This window comes from Pleurodeles waltl, chromosome 3_1 (genome assembly GCF_031143425.1).
Source record: "Pleurodeles waltl isolate 20211129_DDA chromosome 3_1, aPleWal1.hap1.20221129, whole genome shotgun sequence".
Classification (NCBI taxonomy): Eukaryota; Metazoa; Chordata; class Amphibia; order Caudata; family Salamandridae; genus Pleurodeles; species Pleurodeles waltl.
In genome coordinates this window covers 1,036,665,341-1,036,693,022 of record NC_090440.1, presented here as the reverse complement: position 1 = coordinate 1,036,693,022, position 27,682 = coordinate 1,036,665,341, and the positions used below count along the sequence as shown (strand labels likewise).

The 27,682-nt window shown below is 43.7% G+C and overlaps 1 protein-coding gene across 2 annotated transcripts in view; it reads left to right on the top strand.

Annotated features, from left to right (window-relative positions):
* ESYT3 (extended synaptotagmin 3) overlaps window positions 1-27,682 on the top strand; it is a 319,908-nt gene that overhangs the window by 169,183 nt on the left and 123,043 nt on the right. For both annotated transcript variants that reach the window (XM_069224322.1, XM_069224323.1), the window contains exons 5-7: window positions 7,174-7,243; window positions 11,638-11,727; window positions 25,155-25,210. In XM_069224322.1, coding sequence (XP_069080423.1) covers window positions 7,174-7,243; window positions 11,638-11,727; window positions 25,155-25,210 — 216 coding nt within the window. The remainder of the gene's footprint in view (window positions 1-7,173; window positions 7,244-11,637; window positions 11,728-25,154; window positions 25,211-27,682) is intronic.

Here is a 27,682-nt window from a genome sequence, read left to right as displayed (position 1 = left end):
CGAGTCAGAGAGACTCGCAATTTGCGAGTCACAAATCCGAATGTAGGATTGCACCATCTGTGCTTCGCAAATGCCCACCTCATGAATAATCATGAGGTGGGTCGCAATTTGCGACCCCCTTGCGAATGGCGGCCCTCACAGGGATGGTGGCCTGATGGAGACAGCAGACCACCATGTCTGTGACTGCTTTTTAATAAAGCTGTTTTTTTTGGGTTTTTTTGTAATGCAGTCCGTTTTCCTTAAAGGAAAACGAGATGCATTACAAAAACGAAAAATGAAATGTTTTCGTTTCATTTTTTCAGAGCAGGCAGTGTTCCGCAGGACCACTGCCTGCTCTGAAAAAATGTTTACAGTGACATTCACAATGGGGAAGGGGTCCCATAGGGACCCCTTCCCTTTAGCAAAAGTTTTAGCACCCATTTGAAATGGGTGAAAACTGCGATTGGTTTGCGCCCGCGTTCGCGGTCACAAAACAATCCTACATTGCACTGCGAGTCGCAATTAGGAAGGGAACACCCCTTCCTAATTGCGAGTCGCAAACCCGTTTTGCGATTCGGTAACCAGGTTACCGAATGGCAAAACTGGGTTTGTGCATCGCAATGTGCTTTTTGCACCCCGCAAACAGCGAAAGTCGCTGTTTGCGACATGCAAAAAGCTACCTACATGTGGGTCTTGGTCCCTAATTAGGTCTGGTGTTAACAAAACATTTTGTTTTTATTAAACTTCTATTTCTTTCTCTTTCGGCTGGCTTTACTGTGAGCGATCGCATTCTGCTCTTCCACAAGGAGCATATTGGCACACAAAGTAGTTTTGTTCAGTGTCAGGAACTACAGTGGCAATCATTGACGTAACAAAACTGGAGGGCGCCCCTTTGCAAAGAACATGGAGGAGCCCCCTCTCCAGACTCACTCAGGCCAGGTGCTGTGCTGAAGGGCCCCCCAGGAGGGCGGCTGCGGGGCCTTTGTTATGCCACTGGTGGCAACGTGTGCTTTTAGAGTTCAAAAACGTTTTTTTGTTTTTTTTGCCAGTGTTTGTTACAGTGTTGAGGGCCTGATAGCTCCCACAACAATAAAGTGTTACAAAAGCCATGTCAAAACAAGACACGCATTGATGAAACTAAAAGACTTATAAAAATGTCAGATCAGTTGGCTTTGTCAGTGTTTGTTTATGTTCATGCTTGCCATAATCGTGTTGAAAATGGTTACACTGATTTTCCATTAGAAATATTTTTGGGAAATACTAGCATGCACCAACACATTTTACTAAATGACACTTCATTTGCATCTACTCAGAGAGCATTCTCAGAGCATTATACTTAGCCTCATAGCCTAAACTTTTCAAACGTGTGTACGCGTTTTTTTTTCTTTGTACTGGAACCAACATCAGTAGTGAAGTGTGACCTTAAAACATTTATTTACAGCACTCACCCTAATAATGAAGGATTTCAAATAATGAACCATAAATACAAGTTCGAACAGCATTATCTTTTGGAAACACATTACCTCAACTGCAGAGAGTTCCACTCTCTGTAAACAGGCAGCCAAAGGGTTTGTGCTGCAGAGGGTTGGGCCTACTTGTCCCAAGGACAAAGTAAACATAAAAACTTGTTGCCCTTGACCCCAAACAAGATGTCCCGGGCGTCGGGCGATAGGAATTCCACATCCCTGCATGTCATGGGCAGTGCAGGGGCCCTCCTACCCAGTACCCTCTGTGTGACGGCATTGGCCTCGGCTCCATGAGGTGTCGCTGCACGGTTTCCTCTGGGCTGACTGGTAGAAGCCTCAGATTTCTTAGGTTTACGAAGGTCACCCCAGTGAAAACCTTGTAATGGGGCTGGGGGTGGGAGGAGGATGACCACCAGCTCAGTGGCGATGATCTCTCCACGGCGCTGTGGGCCAAAGGTCGGCCCTCAAATCCCGTAATGAGGCCCTAAGACAAATGTGTATATTGCCATAACCATCCCTTGTGCCAGAAGAAACTTTTTTGAGACAACATGTTCACAGTGTGGTTGACTCACAATGGAGTTTGCCATGTGCCCCTGTTTCCGCCCACCATAGCGTACCTTGTGTCAGCCACTTCAACCATTTGCCAGTTATGTGATTCACATTTTACTTCTGTCCACCACAGCATACATCATGGCTGAAGACACTCAAACCATTAAAATGTTGCTTCCGCCCACAACAGTATAGGGCAGTGTTTCAGCCTACTTAAGCTGTTACTCAGTTATTGTGCCATTTACATTTTAACTCCATTAACCACAGCATACAATGTGAGTCTATAAGGCAGCAACAAAAAAAAAGTGGGCAGCAGAAAGACCCTGTGCAGCCTATTAATAAATAAAGTGGCTGCCATATTTCCTTTTCCTGTGGAGGGAGACTCTCCCCTGTCTAGTGTGCCAAGATTAGTACGCTTGAGAGTAGTAGAAAGCCCCCGGGCATGCGTGGCCAAAAAAAACAGAATGGCTACATTATTATCCTTTCCTTTATTATTATTCTCCACCCTCCACACCTTCCGCCCCCCAAGTGGAGCAAACCAACCCATCTTCTCAGCTCCCCCCAAAAGAAAAACTAAGATCCCTGGTGCCTAGTGGGAGTTCCTGCTTTGGGATGCCCAAGCAGGAATCAGTCTGTGAGGGGCATCACTGGAAAGGGGAGACTCTCACCTTCCCAGTGATGTCTCACTTGGTGCTGCGTGCTGGGCTGCCGCACATCGCTTACCTGCGGCTCTGCCTGCTCTGCTCTGCCTCTGTCTGCTGAGGTAATGGCATCAGCGTACCGTAGAGTCGCCCCATCGGTTGTGGTGGTGGGGGACACGGGCTGAAGCAGAAGAGCTTGTGTCGGCCCCCGTCATTACCTGGATCAGTTCCCCACACCCATGCCCTGCTTCGGCACGCCTTGACAGCTGCAGAGGCGGTGCAGCTGTCGGAACATGAACTGCTGACAGCCTCACTAAAGCGGTTCTACCTCACTGGTCCTGTGAGGTAGAAAAAGGTGCCAGGAGTAGCTCATAGGCCATTAAACAATGCTGCTGCCTGGGAAGGAGCCTTACTACAGATACATGTCTGAGATCAGAGGGCATTTAGAAAGCAACATATTGCCTCCATGAACTTTTTCATTAAAGGCAATGTAAAATATTTGGAAGTGAATTAGGCTATATTCAGATACATGCTTTACAGAGTTGCACCACACTTATTTTTATTTGTTTCATTTCTTTCTTCGTTTCTTTCTCTCCTTATTTATTTTTGCCTTCCCCTTTTTCGCTCTCCTTTTCATCTCCGTTTCCTTTCTTTTTCATTCTCTTTTCTTTATCTCTTGTCCCTTTCTCTAGTCTTTCATTCTTATCTTTCTCTTTCTCCTTTCTTTCTTGCCGCCCTCGTTTTTTTCTCTCCTTGCTTTCATTATCACTTTCTATCTTTTTCTTTCCTCGATGTCTTTACTTCTTTCTTCCTATTTTCTCTTGTTTCCTTCCATCTCCTCTTTTCTTGTTGTCATTTCGGCCTTTCTTTGCTGCCTGTTATTTCCATCTTTCCCTACTTCGTACATTCTTTCCTTTGTTCCTTTCTTGCATTTCTCATTTTCCCTTCTCTCCTGCACTCATTTATACCTTTCTTTCGCTCCTTCTCCCCTGTTCGTAAATTCTTTAATTTTATTATTTCCTTCTCTTCGGTCCTTCTTATCGTCTGCTTCATTCCCCCTTTCTCCTCCTTCCCTTACATTCCCTATTTCCCTTTCTTCTCGCATTCAGCCCTTCTTTCTTTTCCCTCTCCATTAAGTTGTTGTTTTTCCCCTTGCTTCCTTTGTTCCTTCACTCTTTTTTCTTCCTTTCTCTCCTTCTTTCTTTTCTTCCTCCCTTTACTTTCTCTCTTTCTATCCTACCTTGTTCTCCCTCTCACTGTCTTTCTGTCCACGCTCCCTTGCCTTTTCCTCCTCTTACTTGCCCTTTTCCTTTCCTCCTTGTCTTTCCTTCTTTTCTCCCTAGACTTTTTTCTTTAGTTCTCATTCCTTACTATATTTTCTCTTTCTTTCTTCATTGTTCTATCTTTCTTTCTTTCGTCAAGCATGTTTTTCCATCTTTTCCTCAAAGCAATGGAGAAGGCTGCAGAAATATGTGTACTTGTTCAGCACTATAAAATCGGCATGTGCATATTGCTGATGGTCATGGTTGAGGGTGAAATGTATACGTTTAAAACTAACTCTCTGGTTTATTTTGTGTGTGCACGCTTTGAAGTACTTGGGGATGTTCTCCTAGAGCAACGAAAACTCTAGGGCCGGCACAGCCAATAATCTTCCTACCATTTCAGCCACCAGTTATTTTTAAACTCGAATCATTAGGGCAGGGCCATTTTCTATACATCACCCAATGGACTTAAGGGCAATTAGAAAGATACTAGAAATCGTTCGTGCCCTAGCTCTCATGACATGAAAACAGTGTTACCCATGTATTTCATGGCAGAAGAGACGATACCCCCAGCGAAACCCTCGCGCCTCATAGGTGATTCATAAACAGGAGTAAAAGGACTCTGGGGAGCTCCTTGGGGTTCACACAGGGCTCCGCTCTTGCTATTAATAATGTGTGCTCCGTGCCGCAGCAAGGGTTGTTCTAGGGGCCGTGTTTAAGTTGTCCGTCTATTCTGCTTATCAAATCCATATATGAGGCAGTAGCTAAGGATGTGTTTCATTGATCAGAAGTAGCTCTCACTATCAAAGTTTAGAGACTGCGGATATTTATGTATACAGACCGGGTTTGGGACAGATCTCCCAAAGCATTGATCTGTTCAGCTATAATGTGCATTTTGCTTCTGCCCACCACAGCATAGTATTTTTTTCTGATCACGTGCACATTCATCTAAGAGGAAATTCACTTCAATGTTATGTGGCCCAGTACTTTACTAGTGCTTCCTATGTTTTTATTCTTATTTTTTGTCATACTTATGTATTTAAAATGTGTGTTTAGGTTAGAATCATTTAAAGCAAGTGGTATTGTATTCTTTGTATCAGTGAAATTCATATTGTTCTGTGATGCATATTTAAAGGTATACATATCTATACCTCTTCTAAGTACAGATCTTTGCTATAAAGGCGCCCATGCTGATCTATAAAATTGTATGCAGTGTTGCTTTTAAAGTTTGCAGTTTTTTATTGGAAGCATGCTTTCTTTTTGTGACTTATGCTTTCCCTTAAACATGTTTTAAAAATTAAACATCGCACTAGCTTAAATGGTTAACCCTGTTGATTTTGACCAGGCTTGTTTGGTTTTGTGATGTAGTGCCTTAGTCGACCCTAACTCCCTCTTTGTGTTTTTTTTATTTTTTTTTATCTGGGAGTCCCTTTATATTTTCATTTGTCCTCCAGACAACTTAAATTCGGCGCAGGTGAAATCTCAACTAGAAATTGACCTTTTCACCTTGAAATGATACAGGAAGTTAAGTCTTCTCCATAAAGACAAGTGGGGTTGGCTCCATTCCACCGGGGGACTGCGTTGCTGTCCTATTCCTGATTCTAGGATAGTGGCTTCTTCCCTCTTTTGATCGTTCTCAAGCCCTGGTTAACTGTCAGTTCAAGAGCCCATTCAGAGGTCTGAATTAGGGATGGAAATGTATATAAATATAATAAAACTACAAGTAAAAACACTTTCTGGTCCTTCACCTTTGTACCATGGAAAAGGGGGTGTGTTGGGGTTCACACCACAAACACATATACATAGCACATATCTAGCATAGAGTGCTACCAAATTCCAGTTACTGTGCTTACCACCCTCAGTCACACAAAAGCAACAAACACAACACATTAAACTGGATAGCCCTTGTACTGCCATTGACAGTGCAAAATGGATACACCAAAGATTCTCTCCACTAGAGACCCGTGTCAATGGCACATGGAGCACCCTTGTCAGAACATCACATGCTTTTCCAGCACAGCTCAGATAGCTGTACTAACATCGCAACCACGTTCAGTCAACCTCTAAACGCCTGCTTTCAGGAACATTAGTAGTGCTAGATGCACAATCACCCAAAAAACCCTCCAGCCTCACATTTTTGACACTATATCAAGCGCCAACAGCTCAAAGAAAATGAAGCTGACACTCAACCATCCAGTAGGATTACAGGTCATTTGAAATCTGTCCCCGGCACTCCTCCTCACACCAGGCAGGTCACGGTACTTCATCTTATAAATAGAAGACGCCAAACGATACCTGAATAAGACTCCACTCTAATATGGGAACCTCACATTTGTGTGGAAGGTGGCCTCAGACACCCAACGCTGCTATCTGGCCATACTAATAGATGACTGTGCCTTGTGAAGATCAACATAGCATAACATAGCATGCCCTCAATTGACACCTGTACCACCCTGTAAATATCACAAATGGAGAGTGTGAGGCAAAGAGAGTAATTGCCACATGCCCTACCCGTTTAGGCACAGTACCACCAAAGACACATTGACTCAATGAATGATCACCACATACCAAGTGCCCCACTAAATTTCTTGTTTCCTGGATCTGGACCACATGGCTCACTCCCTATTTTAAAGTGTTGTAGTCCTCAGTTGAGGATAAATGCCTTTTGTCAGCACCACTGTTTACTGAGATCCCCACACTCGCTAATATGCAAAGTGTGACTTACACTTTAACTGGCCATCTCCTGCTTTGCCCATCTTCGTCCAGCCTCACCTACTTATTTAGTGCCTGACACAAGGGTGGTGGGAGAATTTAGGGGTTTCTGAAATACAATAAGTTCAAAAATGATGGTTTCAAAATTATACTGCAACATTTTTGTCTGATCCTCTAGTACAATAAGTTTTTCTCTTCCCTGCACCACTGTGGTGCACTGTTTTTTCAATGCTCAAGTCCACACAGTTGCGCCCACTTTCTTCTGCCCCTCTCATCATTGGCCAGGCCCAACCCTGCACTTTGTCATTATGTGTGCCTGCACTCCCTGTGTCAAGTGATACTACCCCTCCCTCCCTCTAACCCCCACCCCCAAAAAAAAACACACACGTTGCCAAGATATTGTGGTTGTACACAGTTCAACTTCAAGTTTCACTCAATAGAATCACATGTACTAGTTGTATTAATTTAGTGGGGCACGGTACAACAACTTAACAATGTTATGATGAAGATGAAAAGAGTCTGTCTTGCCCTACACGTCTTACAAAATATTTACTTTTTTTGCAGTTACATAGGGAACTGTGAGATAAACGTAGAAGTGAAGAAGTTATGCAAAGCAGGAGTGAAAGGGATGCAGGTGAGTAGAATAAAACAGTTTGAATATACTTTACCATAGAGGTGTCCATGAGGGACTGACCCATGCAGTTTTTAGGTTGAGCGTGCAGGCGCTCTGGCATGTAGTAATCTATGTGCGGGTTTGTAACCACGGCCACTGCACGCCCATCACTATCACTCGTTTATGGGCTTGCCTTTCAAAAAACCTTTGTTATTATTGGTAAATGCTTTATGTTTGGCCCTCCTTGGGGCAGTTTTGTTACTGTCTTGGCCATCGACCCTGTTCAATGGATAATTGCCCGTTTGCCAATACGTTTGACTGCAACAAACGTATTTTTATTTTTGTATCTCTCCTTTGCTTGCATGCTCATGGCGGACGCGGTGCTTTGAATCGGCTTGCTTATGGCAACTGTTTTACTTTTCATTTTCAATTTATGTGGCAAGAAAAGTCCAGTTAGGATGTTGCAACACTAATAGCTCAAACTCTAGCCCCACTGCATTGCAAATGCTTGTTTTGTATAGCCACTGAATGTGCAAATGAGTTCTATTTTGATTCGCTCTATGAACGTTTATCCCATGTTGGTAGTCCGAAACACTGAAAGGGAAGCGCCAATATGAAATAATGGTCAGCACTCCCCATTCCTTCAGTTATTGATTTTATTTTGTTATTTATTTAAGGAAGTTTTCTCATGTTATGTAGAAGTAAAGCCACGTATAGCTACAGTAAATTGAGGAAATGGCCTCTGGAATTTTGTGGCAATGAGTAGAAAAATGATCTGGCAGGGTTGTCTAAATTAAGAAACTAGAATGTAAATTAGGCGAAGTAAAGCTGCACACGATGTAATAGTAGCATTAGGTAATTTTTACATTGTAACCCATATTTACGCTGTCTGGGCAAATATTTCACCTCATCAATGCCTTAATATATTAAATGATAACTGAAAGGTTCCCAGTTAATCTTTGCAAAAGGTCTGTCCCTGCACAGAACCAGATATCGCGCTTCTTTTTGTAGTAACCTTTGACCATTGTGCGCCAGAAATATTTTTGATGTGGAAATCTGCAAATTATGCAGCAGATGGATTCCGTGGCAAGAGCGATAAAGCCATGGTGATGAGAAAAACTTTAGTGAATAACACAATCCCAGTGCCCCTGGTTAAGATCCAATATAATAAACCACTTTCCAACTTATTTCTACATACCTTTACTTAATGCCATGTCTGTAATCCTTAGTTGTACAGAGGGTGAGACAAACATGACGCTGGAGGCAAATACAGTAAAATGTTTTTTTTTAAATGTTACTAGTCAGGATGGCTGCACTTTCGTAAACCCGAGGGGAAGCGTTTGAAAGCTCGGGGAGGTTGCCTGTAACACAGCAGCAACAGAAGAATGGCAGTTGGAGCCCAGTCTGATTATACATTTTGAAAACATCCCAGTTAGACCCGATGGCACAGGTGTTTGTAGTGCATTAAAGCAAGCGCTCGGTGTGAATATGGGCAACGCCCGCCTGACTCGAGTGAGGTAACGCTGGAACGTCCGCTCTTGGAGGCGCACAGCGACGCGTCAGTTCCCCGGTACAATCGAGGAGTCGCAGTTGGAGGAGAGAGCACAAAAGCTGATCAGAGTGCGTTGTACCTCCGCCCTCCATTTCATTCTGGATTTGGGGCATTGCTCCCAATTCCAGCAGCACTGCTTGACTGCACCGGTAGGTAGAGACATATTCTTGTTTTGGGATGCAGGGTTAGGTACCGTCAGAGAGATGCATTCAGTAAGGTTAAAGTATATATAAAAAAAAAAGTGATCGATGGAATGCTTGAATTAATCGGGCGCCTACCAGTCTATCCTTATTTTGCACATAATGCCACCTTAGCTTGGAGCCAGCCAAATGCAAACCAGTCTTAACCCCGCGTCAAGGGGTCACTCCATTACGGACTGCCAGGCCAGGCTCTCCCTGAAATGGAACACAAAGAACCCAGGACCGGTTTCACTGTAGTTAGGACTCCTCAGCCAGCACTAGCTTGCTTCATGTGACATAGTGTACACGAGACCCATGTCTGGGCATAGCTGTCCCCTGTAGGGTGTCAGGCTGAATTATGCAAATATGTGATGGAGGGAATGCTTGAATGTATATCAGCCACTGGTAATTACTTGGGCTGCATCCTAGTTCATCTGCATTTATGGGTTTATGTGGGGCTAGGCAGCAGGAAGCCTCTTCTTACCCCGCCTCTGTATTCGGTACTCCAGTTGTTCTCTCCTACTAATTTTGGTCTGTGCCTGTGCTCCAGTAGTGATCTAGAGCATAGTAATAATAATAATTTTCATATTGCTGTAAATAGCGAGTGTTCCTGCTTTCAAAACACTACTTAATGTATCACCCTCAGAAGGTTAACTAGTTCTGTTGGGCCCTGCTGGAATTCAAACCTGTGACCTGCACACTTAAGTCAGTCTAGTCGAACTCTGTGAGCTATTTCGCTCTTCAGAAGCAAACGAGAAGTGACCGTGACCGCATCACTCCAGAGGTGCCTGTGTAGCCCTTCCAGCTGTGTGCAAGATCTAAAGCACAGCCTTCTCTTGGGTTGGGTGCCATAAGGAACCAGCCCTTCCCTCAGCATGGGAGGAAACATGGTTCACAGGCCTAGAGTTATAGGAAGTAATGTGTTCTAGAGGAAACGGAGGAGATGTGGTTGTGACTAAGGGAGTGGATGGGGTCTGTGGCTAAGGAAAGAGATGTTGCCTTTGAGTTAAGGGAGTAAACTGTAATGGTTACTGGGGGGGCAAGGGTGGGGCTGTGATCAAGAGGCTTTGTGACATACATTGCTTTAATGCACAAGGCAGGCAATTTCTTTTGTTTTATATGTAACTAAAGCATGGCGTGGTAGCACACTGTCATTTACAAACAGAACATTTTCCATTGAAATGGCAACTACATTTGCACAGGCATACAGTTTTACTGATAAAACTATATTGCACCCAAATGCTAATGTGTTGAAATCAATCTGATTTCAGTGAATATTTATCAATTGTGCATCACCAAGTAAAGCACCTTGATTTGATTCTATTATAATCTTCGTTTCCATTACACTCTGAATTACAAAAATGTATTTCATTTTTGCTTTCCTAACTGCTGAATGTGTACAGTTCATTTGCAGGTATTTATATTTTGTTGTATGTTACAAAAAGCTTACATCCTCCACCTTTCCTTTCACACTCTATAACTCACTTTACTTTTTATTCTCTGACCTGAAAGTGAGTGGAGTTGGTAAGAACAAAATAAGCACCAATTTGTAAGAGGACAAATCCTGACTTTTCACTACTGTCTTTAAAGCGCAGAGAATGTGACAAATTAAATTATGATTCATAGGCATCTATATTGCTTCTACTTTTGTGACCCATCACAAATCTGTTTGTATCTGACCCAGAGATGGGGAAACGATGCCCTAAAGAAATATCGTAGTATCTTACATTCAATAACTTCTGAGACGAGATGGTAGGTCAAGTGAGGCTGCTGGGTCTGGATTCAAAAGTCCTCTCCTTCGTGATGGCGGGCTTTCTACAGCTACTGAGGAAAAACTGGGAATGTTCAGGGCAGATGTTATTCTAAAATCGTCAAGAGAACGGAGGAAGACACGGATTAGTTTATTCAGTGCTGCCACCAGCGTTTGTCTGTGATAAAGCCTTCCAGCTGTTCTTCTGTATCTGTGCAGACAAGGAAATCACTGCAATTCGCTGGGCCTGGCCTGGTATAACCGTCCATGTAGCCAGTGCTTAATTTCAGCCGGTGGTTGCAGGTGGGGCCCACTGGTACTTATTTTTGGGAGCTGATGACTAATTATTCATTATCAGACTCTAACAAAAGAACGAGAGATAGAAAAGAAAACATGAGGACGAGAAATACAGGAAAACAGAGACAAGGTAGGGGGCATTGATGAAAAATAATCTGAAAGAACGAAATGGAGTGTCTCGCGGTAGAAGAGGCAGGCATGAGCTGCCATCAAGACTACACAGTCACGATATTAGTCAGCAGCGGGCTTCTGAGGCAAACGTTGAGCCTGGCACTTGTTCATTTACACAATAGTGCTTAGCCTGAAACGAGCATGGTTGAGTTTTAGTAGGTCATCTAAGATTGTCATCTTTCTAAACTCAATAAATTCTCATGCATGTTTCCACTACTGCAGCAGTTGTGTTCTGAGCATCAAAACTTGGCTACGTTGCTTTCCATTTTGTGTTTTACATGTCGTTTTGCAGCTGCCCTTTCCGTGTATTGAATATGTGGTAATGTCTTTAAAATATAAGCAGTTTTTGATACCACAAGAAAAAATTAAAATATGCTTTCCCTTGGTATGTAATTAATATTTCTTCTAATTGTTCTTTATAAGTTGTGTTTTTTTTTTAATGTGCTTCCCTCTGTGCTGTTTTCAGATCCATGGCACTCTGCGGGTAGTGCTGGCCCCGCTCCTCGCCGAAGCGCCCTTCATTGGAGCAGTGACTATGTTCTTTATTCAGAAGCCGGTAAGTCTCAACACCGTGCTTGAACGCTTTGCTTGGAACAGTTTTTGTTTCCATTTGGCACCATACCAGTGAACTGTGCTTACAGCCGCCTGTGCAAAGGTCTAATCCAGTCAGTCTTAATCTTTTGACTTCTGTGGACCCCTACTCAATCATTACTGGAAGCTGGAGACCCCCACTGAATCATTATTGGAATCCGGGGATCCCCACTGAGTCATTTCTGGAAGCCAGGGACTCCCGCATTAGCATTTTAATTATTTGAACTGCAAAACAATACACACAAAAATACAGAAACAATCATTCATTGAACAAATAGACAAATTATTAACAATTTTATTTAATTCACAAATGGCACGACAAATAAATCTGAGGATACTAACTTAATTTTTAGTCTCCAGTTTGAACTCCTTCACATTTACAGAACGTTTTGAAATGTTCAATTTTACATTTGTGTTGTTATAATTTCCTAAGAGCCGTGTACCCCCTAAGTAGGCTTTGTGGGCCCACACGTGTCCCCGGACCACAGGTTAAAAACAACTTTTGTAATGCATCTTTGGTTCTACTATGGGCAGCAGGTGAGGAGGGAACAACATTGATACAGTACAGCAAGGAACACAACACACAGGTGGAGAGGAGGCTGTAGCCCCGGAGTGGGAAATGCACACTGAAGCCTTTGGGGAAGGTGCATAGATGGGTAGGCAGTGAGCTAGTGAACTCTAACTAGTAGTGGCAGTAAAAGGCATGCATAGACTTGATGAGGGGCAGGTGGTTCTTAAAAATCACAAAGACGGGAAGCAGCCAGGTAGAGGAAAAGGACTATGGAGGCTCACGCTAAGCAGGAAATATTCAAGACTGTAATGCATACCTCTCAAACTACTGAGTTTCGAAGGAGGGTGAAATAGATTGTGCAAGATGAGCCCATTGAAAATAACGAAGATTTAAAAAAAACGGAATTGTTGAGTGACAAAGATTTTCTTGGTGAGTGAATCAACAGAAGGCATTTGGCTTTTCTAGATGGTGAAAATGAGTCCAAGGAGATGACAACCTCCTAATGTAGGTGCATTGAGAGGTATGTTGGAAAGGCGAGCGGGAAACCTTGCAGGGTGATGGGTACTGAGGCAGAACACCAGTACCCACATTACACATTGTGATTTAGTTTGTAGAGGGCTCGATTACCCGAAGGTGTCTTGGTGCTAAGAATCCAGATACATAGCCAGACCGAAATAGAATGAGGACACAACAGAAAGATCATTGTTTTAAATTAAGCAGGAAAGAGACATGATTTCAGCAATTTTCGGAAAATTGAGAAATTGGCCTGTGTTTTTCAATATAAAGGTGGTGAATTCCATTGCATTCAAACATTATGTACAAAACTACGCCCACCCTAGGCACATTGGGTGCGCGGTCCCTGTTTGTGCCATTGCACATCCTTAAATGGGTGGACCTAGAGTAGACTGGGATAGTGTCCCAGATTCCTGTGCTCCTCCTGACAGGTTCTTTCCTTCTACACCTGCTTCTTTACACAGAACAGGTACTAAGTGTTTTCTCATTTCCGTGGGTGCATAGCACCCTGCAAATGAGGGAACACCACTCTCCTCATGATCATGTTGATGCAAGATGTGTACCAGCACAATCCATATTAAAGAAAAGGCCGCACCAACATCTGTGGCCCTTTCTGTAACATGAAATTGCCCCAGGATGCAGGAAGTGGATGCAAGTGTCCGTTGCATTCCCAGGGTACTTCCTTTGTCACAGCCCCTGGCAATGTATTTTTGTGAATCCTTAGCGTGGAGGTGGTGCAGGTGGGGGTATGTGTATGTTCCATTTCTCCAGCCCCTCCTCAGGTTGTCTATGATAAATATTGTAATTTTTGAAAGTATATTAGTGTTGAACCGTAAGCCTGGTGTAGGGATGCGAATCAGAATATCGTAACTGTCATAAGAAGGACACTTTCTCTTGCTTTGAGTAAATACTGTAGTCTACATTTTTTATAAATCAATAATTCCACCAGAGAAAAGTTGCATAGGTGCACGAGAATAGGCCAAGAGGCATTATGGTAGAAAGACCTTCACTTATCCCTGTCCTGCCACAGGGTACCGTGGTGTAGGCTTGGTTTAAGTTCAGGATACTTTGCTATGTTATAACCAGGGTCACTTGAATTATATGGCAGGGAAGCACCCAGGTATGTGGCAAATTATACTTCATAATAAAGCACATAGTTTCAGTTACATTTATATAATGCTTTTCAGCCCTGACGAGACATTAAATTGATAGTACCACTTCATTGTCTTGTTATTTTTGCACATGGTAATACTGTTAAGGCAAAGGTTTCACCTCATTGGTACCAGTTTTGCAACCAAAAAGTAGAAATAGGCAACTGAAAGATCACAAGTTAACCTGAGAAGGGCTTTAATAGCGCGTGGACACTTGTCTCTGCATATGTAGTAACTTTTGATCCTTTTGAGCTAGAAACAATTTGTTTTGTTAAAATCTGCAGACTATGCAGCGGGTGATGGATTGATTATGTGGCAAATGTGGTAAAATCTAAATTATGTGAAAAAAGCCACAAAATCGTATAATTCCATTACCCTGGTTATAACCGAATACTTGCTCCTTTCAAAGGGAGATGAAAATACCCCCACGGTCTGCGTCTGTCCAGCCACGCTTATGAGGAAGGATAGTGGAGTGGAGCAGATGGGGCCTGTGTCCCAATACCTTTTGTCCATGCCCTCGCCATTACAACTGTTAATTTGCCGTGCCACAGCCATTAATTTGTCTTAACTACCTTACACTGCAAAACTGCAATTATTTGAGGCTATACATGAGCCTATATATTTGCTTAAAATGTTTAAAATTAACTAAGACTTAGTATGTATGTGTGTGTAAAAGTTTATACATCATATAGATACATGCACACATATAATGTTACTACTCCAGAGGGCCTTCAAGTTGGTACTTGTTTCATACTCTTTTGAATGCCACAAGGTTCTACAATTTTTAAATGTCATGGAATGCCTGATCTTGTAGTCTATATATATCCCTTGTTTGTTTTTTTCTTTGTAACTCTTTTAACCTTCTAAAACATTATTTTGATGCATACTTATAAAGGCAAAGTTGAGACCACTAGTCCCAACATGCCTAGTGCTGTAGGCTGTACAACCGAGACTGACTGAGGGCCATCATCTCCCACGTGGCACGGGGCCTACTGACAGCTGTGGGCGTTGCTGCATACTGGGCACTGCTGCTCCGAGGGTAACCTTTTATTTTCCCGTTTTCAGAATGTTCCCCATACACATGCGTTGCACGTTCAGATTGTTTCAGTGGGTGCCGAAGCTGGGTCCCGTGAATGAGTTTTCTTGTGTAGCTGTGGCATTGTTTAGTGGGTTAGTGCACACGTTGTGCCGCACCCTTTTCTGCGGGCGAGGATATCTTGAGTTGCAGCTACTTGTATTGTGCCTCAGCTACGCGTGAAAGAAGCTTGAGCTGCACACCTTGGGGAAGGGGGTCGTGTGTGTGTGTGTGTGTGTTGCTTGTACAGCCCCAGTTGTGACGGAAGGTAGCTTGCATACTGCTGCCCTGCTGCACGTACTGTTTCGTGTCTTTTTGTATGCTTTTTTAAAGACAGGTGTGCAGTGCTACTGCCTTTCCTATACCTTTTCTAATTAAAACCTGTGTTATTTTTCTGTATGTGGCATCTGTTCTGTCTGTGAGAGCAGAAGAGTGTCAATAACCTGGTTTGCCACGGAAACATGCCCTGCTCATCCCCACGCCTTACGTGAGCCGCATGGAGCTTACACTTCCGCTGCATTTTTTGGCTCAGGTCGGGGTATGTGTGGGCGTTAGTGCTGCCCATGCACTGCTGCTCCTTGCAACTTACCTGAGCGCAGTGGAGCGTACACTTCTGCTGCGTGTTTTGGATTTAGTCTGGGTGTGTGTGGGCATTAGTGCTGCCCATGCACTGCTCCACCCTACACCCTGCGCGAGGGGCGTATAGCTTACACTCCTGCTGCATGTTTTGTATGTGGTCTGATCTGTGTGTGGGCATTAGTGCTGCCCATGCACTGCTGCTCCTTGCACCTTGCCTGAGCGCAGTGGAGCGTACACCTCTGCTGCATGTTTTGTATCTGGTCTGGGTGTGTGTGGGCATTAGTGCTGCCCATGCACTGCTCCAACCTACACCTTGCGTGAGGGGCGTAGAGCTTATACTCCTGCTGCATGTTTTGTATGTGGTCTGATCTGTGTGTGGGTATTAGTACCTTACCTGAGTGCAGTGGAGCGTACACTTCTGCTGCATGTTTTTGATCTAGTCTGGGTGTGTGTGGGCATTAGTGCTGCCCATGCACTGCTCCTCCCTGCGCCTTGTGTGAGAGGCATGGAGGTTAGACTTCTGAGTCATGTATTGTATCTGGTCTGGCTGTGTGGGGGCATTAGTGCTGCCCATGCACTGCTCCTCCCCGCGCCTTACGGGAGGGGTGTGGAACTTACACTCCTGCTGCATGTTCTGTATCTGCTCTGGGTTGTGTATTGGGATTAGTGCTGCCCATGCTGTGCTCCTCCCTGCATCATAAATGAAGGGTGTGGAGCTTACACTCCAGCTGCATATTTTGTATATGGTTTTGGTATGTGGGCATTAGTGCTGTCCGTGCACTGCTCCACCCCACACCCCACACCTTGCACGAGGAGCGTAGAGCTTACACTCCAGCTGCATATTTTTATGTGGTTTTGGTATGTGGGCATTAGTGCTGTCCGTGCACTTCTCCTCCCCACACCTTGCACGAGGGACGTAGAGCTTACACTCCTGCTGCATGTTTTGTATGTGGTCTGACCTGTGTGTGGGCATTAGTGCTGCCCATGCACTGCTGCTCCTTTCACCTTACCTGAGCGCAGTGGAGCGTACACTTCTGCTGCATGTTTTAGACCTAGTCTGGGTGTGTGTGGGCATTAGTGCTGCCCATGCACTGCTCCTCCCCGCGCCTTGTATGAGAGGCATGGAGCTTAGGCTTCTGCTGCATGTATTGTATCTGGTCTGAGTGTGTGTGGGCAGTAGTGCTGCCTGTGCACTGCTCCTCCCCGCGTCTTAATGGAGGGGTGTGGAATTTACACTCCTGCTGCATGTTTTGTATTTGGTCTGGGTGTTTGGGAACTAGTTTGCAGGGACAGTGCCGTTTTTTCACCAGCTGTCTTGGCAGATGTTGAGAAATTTAACTTGTGTCCTAGTTTTTAGAGAAGGTCGACTGAAAACGGTGGGAAGTGTCTTTTTATGTTTTCCCAAGCAGGGATAGTTTAGCTAAGCAATTTTATTAACAGGCATGATACTGGTTTAAAAAATTGCATTTTATTTATGTTCTTAGTTTCTCTTCTGTAATTCTATGCTGATGAATGCTGTCATGTGCTTGGTTAAAGCACAATTGTTGTCCTTCTAGTTTTGTGAAATGTCTCGGTTTTGCCTTTAAAATGCTGGTCGCGCTAGTGCTGCTCATGCACTGTTGCTCCCTGTACCTTTTCTGTGTGTACGAGTGAAGTGTGCACTAGTACTGGCTGTATGTGGTTGTGTTTGCTCCATGTGTTGTATGTGTTGTCTGCAGGAGCAGCTCGCGTGGCTTTGATGTGGTGGGGGGTGCGGGGGCGTTGGAGGGTTTGAAGGGTCAGAGGGGTGTGGTAGAAAATTATTAATAAAAAAACACTTACCTGCTTTGCTCCCGCGCCGCTCCTCTCCCTTTGCTGCTGCAGGCATAGGCTCCCAGCCCAGCGGCTCAGTGCAGCGTCAGGATTGGCTGGGAGTGCCCAGCCAAGGCTCTTCCAGGCAGACCGGGAGCCTGTGCAGACTCTCCCCAGCCCCTGGAGAGAGCCCTGTGTGCATGTGTGTTTGGCCGGCCCAAGACGGCTGGCCAAACACACATGCGCTCTGAGGGGTGTGCGCAGTGCACTACCCTATGCTTCTCACCCCCAATGCCCCCGTCCCTTTCACATGGAAAGGATAATAAACAGAGCATATTATCCTTCGCTTGAGAAAGGATTTGCAGCGGTTGCAGCTGGCCAAACGGAGGAGCCACGCCTGGATGTCTGTGTAAAGAGCTGTGCTGCTCATGCACTGCTGCTGCCTGTTTGTGTGTGTGGCTTGCAGTGGTGCTGACCGATGGTGTGAGTGGGCAGCCCTCTTCCTATTAGTATACGGTAGTATGAGGGAAACATGCACTGCTTCTGAGGGTATGGCATTTGAACATTACTACCCAGGGCTGCAAACACCCTTGGGCCCAGACTGCTGGGTGAATTGGATGCTAGAATCCAGATATGAACCACAAGAATTTGACACAGTATAGCAGCCTTTTATGCCAAAGGCCCCTTCAAGACCCGTACACAACACACTTCTCTGGATAGCACCCAGTTTCCTTCAGTGGTAGAAATATTTAAAAAGAATCGGCTTTTTTGTAACTGATCTCTGAAAGTGCCCAGTGAAACTATAATCTAAAAAAAGTTATTTATTATTCTTAGATTTAAGAGCCACACAAGCCCTTAACTGAAACTACGCATACCTCGGAACAAAGAGGTGTGCGATAACGTAAAATCGCATCTACTTCGAAACTGGTTCGTCTGTTAAAGTATCAATGATTTCAAAATGTTTAATAATACAAGGTATGTTAAAGCCTTTGCTGATGTAACAAGACACACACTTAAAACAAACAACCCCGTTTTCTCTTAATAAGTAGAAATAAAGAAAGACTGACTTGCCTAAACGGGTTTTGATGTGTCTTATGAGGTTTTATGATTGAGAAGCAGGTCCCAAGGGAAGCGGTTTGCCAAAGATGATTGAATTTTTGGAAGCATGCTACAGAAAGAATCCAGTGTTGTGAAAAGGAAACCTAACCGTGGGAGACAGCAAAGCCCAAACGTTGTTCATGAATGGATTCCCATCTTTTATTGGAGAGCTGCAAAAGTCTTCTTGCGGAGGCTGGTATAGCTTCATACTAATAACAACTCATCAGGGCAGAAATGCTGTATTTTAGATCAACTGATTAATACGTTTGTTGTAAGTGTAGATGTGAGAAATCTGCATAAACACTATGTGATATGGCAGAAGATTTGGTGAGTTATAAAAAAACTTTTTTTATCAGACTGCAAGAAAGAGTTGGTGATTTCTGGAAATCGCTGGCATAAAAGGGGGCCCAAAATCCTCTATTGGCTAGTGGAGAGACAGGAAACAAGAGGATTACGTAATGGGGTAAATTATTGTCATGGTTCATGGGGGTTAGTAAGATTATCGTTCATGGCCCCTCCACTTTTCCTTCATTGTTCCACTCCTCCCGTCTCCTCCTCCTCGCTAAGAAAAGTGTGGTGCTGTTTCCTGGTCCTCTTGTTGAGCTTATCCTGCTTCTTCCACCCTCGTCTAGTCATAGTAGGCCCCATTTAGCAAGATGAAATGTCCTGAGATGGTGAATTTGGCATTTCCTTTATTAGAACACCATGGTGACCACAGCAGAGAATGCCCGGGTTATTGTGAAGCTACTCCTTTGGCACCAGTCTGATGTCTGCTCATGCCGTGTCGCCACTCAGGGGACTGGCTGATGTGCTGGCCTTCATCTGGGCCAATAACATAGCAGCAGAAATTGTTGAGAAGTAGGAGACCAATCCCGATGTTGAGCGCTCTCTTCTGTAGAACGCATGTGGAGAACATTGATAATAATGTTGACTGCCCTATGTGTTCCAAAGTAGACTGCTTGTTATATTATTTTATACACAAAAATGAAATGTTCTACTTGGCACTTATAACTCTGTGGCTCCATGAAGAACACCTACAATGGGCAGGCAGTGTTTACTTGTTAATTGAGGAGCTTCAGATAGTCATTGAAACTGCCTGAGTTGAAGTCAAAGAAGTCCTTTGATCAGATGAAAATTGTAGTGTAGAGGATAGTGAACAACTGTAAGAATGTCTTTTGGTTTTGTTTACCAGATGCCAAGTATGTAAGTACGGACGTCAGTTTGGGCTAGTCATGGCTAGCAGCTGCCGCTCCTGGCTTACATTTGATAATTTGATTCTCTTGGCAATGCCTTTGCTACATTTGTCTTAAGGGCTCATGAGTGCCTTGATGGAAATAGTAAAAGTATGTCTAAAGGTGCTGTTTACATGTGCCGACGCCCACGCTACCTCCTTGGTGCGGGTCACGACCAGCAGCTGACACCAGGAAGGGGGTTAAAAAATCCTCGGGTGCGTCGCACCTGAGGATTTTTTGATTTTTTTTTTTTAAATCCCGGGGAGACACGGAGGATATTCCGTGTCTCCCCCCCGCACACCCACCTGCCCCTTTGTGATGACGGCGCGCTGATGTCACCATTTTGTTTTCCCCATTGGAGCAGGAAGCAGCCGCTTCCTGCTCCGATGGGGAAAATGGCCCCAAACAGCCTTCCCGACGTTTGGGAAGGCCTTGTGTGAAAGGGCACAGCTGCAATCGAGGGCCAGGGAACACCACTAGACACCAAGAATTTCACTTGGGGGGGGGGGGGAGGGGGTCACCCCCCTCAGAACACGGGCCGGCCACCCACCCCCAGGGGCATATTTTTTTATATAAAGGTAGTTGTCCCGATCGCGCCCACCCAGGGGCTAAATGATCTTTTTTTTTAAATAAAGAAATTGACAGGGGGTCACCCATGGGCAGGGTGACCCCCTGTGGGGGCAATACGTTGTTTTAGTAGTTGTAGGGTTTCCATGGGGGTCATTTCGGCACCCAAGGAAACCATACAACTACTAAAAAAAGATATAGATCTATATATATAGATCTATTAATATATATATATATATATATATCTATATCTATATATATAGATATATCTACCCACATAGATCTATAGAGATAGATAGATCTATATAGATATCTATATATATATAGCTATCACTTTTGTCAATGCAAGTGTGATTTCCCTGGGGGCTGCGATCGCCCCCCAGGAAAACTAGACCCACATATAAAAGTGAGATATATATACATACATTTGCCACAGATTGTCTTGCAGTTGCAGCTTGCGTCTTCAAAGCAATGCACATACTTCAACTGACGCGTTTCAACTGTAGCTTTTAGGCAGCAATAAAAAAAGTCAAGTAAGTCTTGTGATTATGTTTCTGCTACAAAAGGATCAGACTTTTGTCTAGTGGCAGTATTGGTGCCATAAATAAGTGCAGAAGGTTTATATGCCTACTGCAAAGAGCAAATCTGTATTTTATGTAAATAGCTGAATACATTAGTAAAGTCAGCCATTACCTGCGCTATAATACAAATAAAATGTATGTGCAGGGTGCGGCTATAAACCAAATAAGTACACTGTTCCAGACTAAGTAAACACAGGGGACAAGAGAGGACTGCAGTGAAATCGTTGTAGGAGTGCCCTCAAGCATCACATTAGGATGTCAAGCATCATCATCGGGCTAACCCCTCGCCAGACTGGCACTGCAATGTCCGACGGGCCTCCAACCGAAGGATGGGGGCTCTTCAACCAAAAAGATGTTTAATCAAAGTATGCAGCCCATATTGACAGGGGAAAGAAAGGAGAGGCAAGAATCTAAAATTGGCTCTAAACCTCATAATAATTTTAATACTTTCGATAAGGGTTAGGCCAAGGTTAAAAACACAACTCAGAGTATTCAGGAGAACGATGTTCCCAATACTCCTTCAAAACTAGGGAGGAGGCAAATTGTTTGCTCCTAACATATGGTCGACATGTTTTGCGCCCTCACGGTCACACATGGATCCACTGGCGCTTCATCAGGACCGATAACATTTACTTCTCCATGTAAAAACAAGACAATAAATGCTGGAAGGTCACTTACAGTCTGCCGATCTATTGTGTATGTCAGTCAAGTGATAAGTCGCCCATCCCATGTAGGTAACGGGCATCATAGGGACGCGTAAAACCTCTTACCCAAGGAGAGTACTTTCCACTTCTCCTCAAGGTCCGTCTTGAACCTGCCCGAGGCCGCGTTCCTGGAAAGATGAAGGGCACTTTTGCTGGGTGGTAATGAGGGAATCCGAGGAGGAGGGAGTGGGAGCACCAATAATGATTGTTGGACTGGGCGCTAAAGGTGCTAAAGACTGTGGCGATTGGTATGTGACAAGGTGTTTTTTGAGTGTCTTGAAAGAACGTGCTGATTGAGGGAAGAAGCGCAGGTAAGGTGACCTCTGCTGTTGCACGTATCACACACACACCAGCAGTTTTGTGACTGTCTACGTAGGCTAGTGTTTTAGAGCAACAGTTTAGCCAATAGCAGAGATGGCATCTCGTTGGATGACTGCTGCTCACGCCCTCACTCGAGTTATAGAGGACAGCTCTGACATAGGATCAGAGACTGAGACAGCAGATACAGAGACAGCATCTGAGGGATGGGACAATGGTGCAGACTCTGGAGTGATCTTTCAATTGGAGGAGTCCCATTTGATAACTCCTCTTCCAGTAAATTATGAGGGAGGTGATGAGGACAGTCCTGCTGTCCCTTCGCAAGCACAGTCTGTGCAACAGGACAATAGCGGGTTAGCCCAACCCAGAGAGCAGGTGAATGCGGCTTCAAGCACAGAGAGTGCATGCTCTCCTGGGAGCTCCCCAATTTAGTTCATTCCCAAATTCCATCTCCCAAATCGTATTGTGGAGACATCATAATTCTTTCACAAAACAAACTGGTTTTGTAAGGCAGGCACCTGTGTTTTTGGTCCTGGGTTTGGCGGCCATATAGGGAAACTAAACCCAGACATTTCTGGAAATGAGACATCCGGGGGAGTCCACAGTGGTATGACTTGTGTGGATTCCCCAAAGTTTTCCTACCCAGAATATCCTGCAAATCTGAAATGTTGAATAAAAACTCTATTTTTTCTTGCATTTCTGTCACACAAACTACATGAATATGATGGGATCCACAAAATTCCTACCACCCAGTGATTCTTCACCTGTCCTGATAAAAACACTGCCCCACTTGAGTGCCTGTACCTAGTGCCTGCGTCAGAAATGGATCACCCCAGGGTCAACAGTTACCTCTTGAAAGGACCAACATTGACCCTTGTGTGATCTAATCCTGTGCACTAGGTCTACCCACACAAGTGAGGTACCATTTTTATCGGGAGACTTGGGGGAATGCTGGGTGGAAGGAAATTTGTGGCTCCTCTCAGATTCCAGAACTTTCTGTCACCGAAATGTGAGGAAAAAGTGTGTTTTTTGGCCAAATTTTGAGGTTTGCAAAGGATACTGGGTAACAGAACCTGGTGAGAGCCCCACAACTCACCCCATCTTGGATTCCCCTAGGTGTCTAGTTTTCAAAAATGCACAAGTTTGGTAGGTTTCCCAAGGTGCCGCCTGAGCTAGAGGCCAAAATCCACAGCTAGGCACTTTGCAAAAAACATGTCAGATTTCAATATAGAAATGTGATGTGTCCATGTTGCATTTCCTGTCGCAAGCATTAGGCCTACTCACGCAAGTGAGGTACCATTTTTATAGGGAGACTTGGGGGAACACAGAATAGTACAACTGTTATTGCCCCTTGTCTTTCTCTACATTTTTTCCTTCCAAATCTAAGATAGTGTGTAAAAAAGACATCTATTTGAGAAATGGCCTGTAATTCACATGCTAGTATGGGGACTCCGGAATTCAGAGATGTGCAAATAACCACTGCTTCTCAACACCTTATCTTATGCCCATTTTGGAAATACAAAGGTTTTCTTGATACCTTTTTTTCCCTCTTTATATTTCACCAAATGAATTGCTGTATACCCGCTATAAAATGAAAACCCATTGCAAGGTGCAGCTCATTTATTGGCTCTAGATACCTAGGGATCTTGATGAACCTACAAGCCCTATATATCCCTGCAACCAGAAGAGTCCAGCAGACGTAACGGTATATTGCTTTTAAAAATCTAACATTCCAGGAAAAAGTTACAGAGTAAAACATGGAGAAAAATGGCTGTTTTTTCAGCTCAATTTCATTTTTTATTTTTTTTATTTCAGCTGTTATTTTCTGTAGGAAAACCTTGTAGGATCTACACAAATGACCCCTTGCTGAATTCAGAACTTTGTCTACTTTTCAGAAATGCTTCGCTTTCCGGGATCTAGCATTTGTTTCACACCCATTCCTATCACTAACTGGAAGGAGGCTAAAAACACCAAAAATAGTAAACATGGGGTATGTCCCAGTGAAATGCCAAAATTGTGTTGAAAAATGTGGTTTTCTGATTCAAGTCTGCCTGTTCCTGAAAGCTGGGAAGCTGGTGATTTTAGCACTGCATACCCTTTGTTGATGCCATTTTCAGGGAAAAAACCACAAGCCTTCTTCTGAGCCCTTTTTCCCATTTTAGCTAATTTCTTGGTCTCCTCCAGGGGAACCCACAAACTCTTGGTACCTTTAGAATCCCTAGGATGTTGGGGGGGAAAAAAGGACGCAATTTTGGCGTGAATAACTTATGTGGACAAAAAGTTATGCAGGCCTAAGTGCGAACTACCAAAAAAGGGCTCAGCACTGGGGGGGAGGGGGCAGCAGCTAAGAGGTTAACCTACCATTTTCAGAGTAAATAAAATGCTGTTGAAAGGCAGTAGGTAGGAATATAGTCCAACTGTGATGTCATGTGAGGTCAAAGGTTGCTTGATGTCATTTCCATTACTTGACATTTTGGGTAATTGATGCCACTGGATGTATGTGGGACTTTGTTTCATTTTTTATGATCTGGTGGTCTCTTAGAGAAAACGCCTTCACTGACCTGTTGAGAATGTAATCTTGTGTAGCGTTAGATCACCATTGCACATACAAAATCCGATGTCACTGTCATATAATAAATAAGCTTAATTGTTGGGAATAGCCAATGGTAGATATCGGGGCTTCCTTTGGGAAGCTGAAATGATGCATTAACGGAAGCAATTGTATTGTTTTCAGGACCAGGACGCTACTTGCATCAGTGTTGATGAGTGAGAAATCACAGTTAACGTCTCTTGTCCCTCAGATGTTCCAGACAATATCATGTGTGGCTGAGATCCATGTAAGGGGGCAAAACACAAGAGAAATACAAATGAATACATCAGCTTTGAAGGGAAGCCTCACTAATTCTGTTTCCTTCAGACTTTGTCCTGTCTAATTTTTTGGACCTCCAAGTAAACATACCTTTCAAAAAAATCACCCAGTCTGTTCTGCATTTTCCTAAGGATGGGGTTCTGCTAAAATGTTTTGGAGTATGGTTAGGGATGAATACTCCAAGCTTCGCATCTCTTAAATATCCTATCTTAAGTCCCGAGGAAGCAAAATGGCTTAAATGCAGGGGTTGGAGTGAACACATAAAAGTTTTGAAGAAATAATTGGGCTGCGGAAGTTCAGTGGAAAAAATACATTTATTAATCACTGGCTTGTTATTCTTGTAGGTCTTTCAAATAAATAGAACATGTGTAACTAATTTCTTTTCTCTTCATTTCTATTCCAGCATCTGGACATCAATTGGACAGGATTAACCAACGTCCTTGAAATACCTGGACTCAGGTAAATAGAATCTTGTTTCAAAGCTTCAAGAAACATACCCACACGCTTCTGCGTTGTTAGAGAGAGATTTTAATTTCTGGGTTGTAGTATTAAACGTCGTTCAGAAACAAAAAAACACTGAAAAGGCAGATCCAGCGGCGGTGTGTTTGAGAGAAGCAAAAAAACCTTATGTAGTGTTGAAACTGGTAAAAAAAAAAAAAAGGAAATCCCGTACTCTCAGTTACCGGTTTGATGGAATTAACACGGGCGCTGCCTTTTGTTGGACATTACCTTTTTCAGTTAGCATACACTGATATCCCCTCTTACCTAGTTTGGAGTATCTGGCTGGAAGAGTTCTTTCATTCTAGCTTCCATACCAAACCTAAAGCTGTAGCTGTTCTAGAGGTGCTTAGAGGCCCGTTAAAACTCCCTACGTGCTAACCAAGTCCATTGTTTGTGAATGGCCAACAAATTACTGTCAGCAGAATACCTTTGGGTCGCTGCTGGTGCTACAAAGGCAGGAAACCTAGCACATCACAAGTTGTTGGGAGATTTAGGAGTTTTGTCAATGTTAAGTTCTGTGTGTAAGAAGTGTTGGTCTTTGCATGCCCTGCAAAATGTATGTCTTTGTAATTGCACTAATAGCCGTATTTTTTGCGCTGATTATAGCCACCTAAAATAAATCACTTTAACGACCTTCCAATAAAGATAACCTGAGAAAAAACTGCAAGGATCTAAACGTATGTCTTGCAGGTTACACGCAGCTTTTTGATGGGGTTCATAACCCGCTGAATTTGGTCTAAGCTAGTACTTTGTGACCTGCAACTAACACAAGGATCTCTGCAACATAAGCATTTAAATACTCCGATGTCGTGCATAAAATACAAATCTGTGACGTACACCTTATGCTCTGAAACAAGTACATTAAGCATTTGTGCTCTTTTGTGATACTCTCAATCTGTGACTAAAAAATGCACACACAACTGTACAGCAAGTACAATAACTATTTATTAGTGTTAACCTGCCACTGCTAAACTCTGAAATGAGCTGGTTAAACATACATCTCTGCAGCACATGCCTTAACTTCAGGGTTTTCACTGGGTGTTCAGTAAAAAGAGGCAAAGCAAAACAAACATTGACAAAAGCAAAAGGGCTCGTTTTTGACTGCCAATGCAAACATATTGTTTTTTGCCTATGCTGTTTACCATTGTGAAAAATAGAAAAAATACTTTTATGCCAAAGCTGTGCAGCACAAACAAAAAAAGCCTATTGATGTTTACACGTGCAAGCATTATCAAGCATGTCGTTTAATGTGTTATGACGTAATGGCGGGCCAGCATAATTGACACATACGTGGGGATGCATCACCATGCCATGAGAATGTGTTTCTTTATTTATTGTTGGTGACTGACCATCTTGAAGTGGCAACTAAACGTGATTTAAACATGCACAAAATCGTAATCTGGAAAATCAAGAGCCTAGCAGCTCCCCAACAAAATGTTTGTTAAAAAAGCTGAGATGGAGGGGTTGGGAGAGCAACACATAAATAGCTACAGGAAGAAATCAAGGATAGTAGCTTTGAGGAAACAAAACATTTTTTTAAAAATGCGAAGTGAGAGATGGGGGCTGTGCAATGGATAAGTGGATGAAGAGAGATCAACAGAAGACCTTGAAGCAGAAGAAAAAGAAAAGCAACAAATAAAAAGCATAATATAGGCGGGACAGGGAGGGGATTTGAGTCAGGGGGGTGATCAGTAGATGATACGGAGATAGGGTTGAGGGTGCAACACAGTGCACATGTGGGATGGCTATTTGAAGTGGGAAGCAGCACACAAGGGAGAGAGCAAGAAAACACATCCACTCCATTGCAGAGCAGAATGACAGAAAACGTAGTTCCCTGAATGGGATCAGGAAATTAATGCAAGTTATCCAAAAAGAATGGTAAAGAAGCTATGCTCCCAGAGAGGGTCAAACACAAGAAGAAGAAGGAAATTCTAACAACTAACAAGCATTTACAATGCAACGGGTCTCGCGTTTGCTCATGTTAGAGCTGATCGCGTTGTAAACTCCTAACTCGACTTTTCACCTATCGGGCAAAAGTGCATTTATGTACATAACCCGAAAAAGTGAAATTACCTATGTAAAGCGCTCGACTTCTGCCAAGCAAGATCGCGCTCATAAATTAGAGAAAAAGAAGTCCATGAGCCCGATGGAAAACAGCGAGCCTCGCATGTTTTCTGTACTTGGTCGCTGCGCTCGAGGAGGGCTAATCACCGGAAAAGGCATGACGTATGCGTGCCTTCGACTAATGAAAGCAAGCAGATTTTATTAGGCAGGCCCACGAACCAATTAAAAACACTGACGTGAAGTTGACAGGGCTCCGAGCCATTTTCTAAATACTAAAGAGTCTCGCTGCGATACGCAGGCTCGATCCTAAAAAGGGGCCAGCAGTTGGCTGGCCCAAAGCCCACTGTGAGCTTTTGTGTTGTCCAT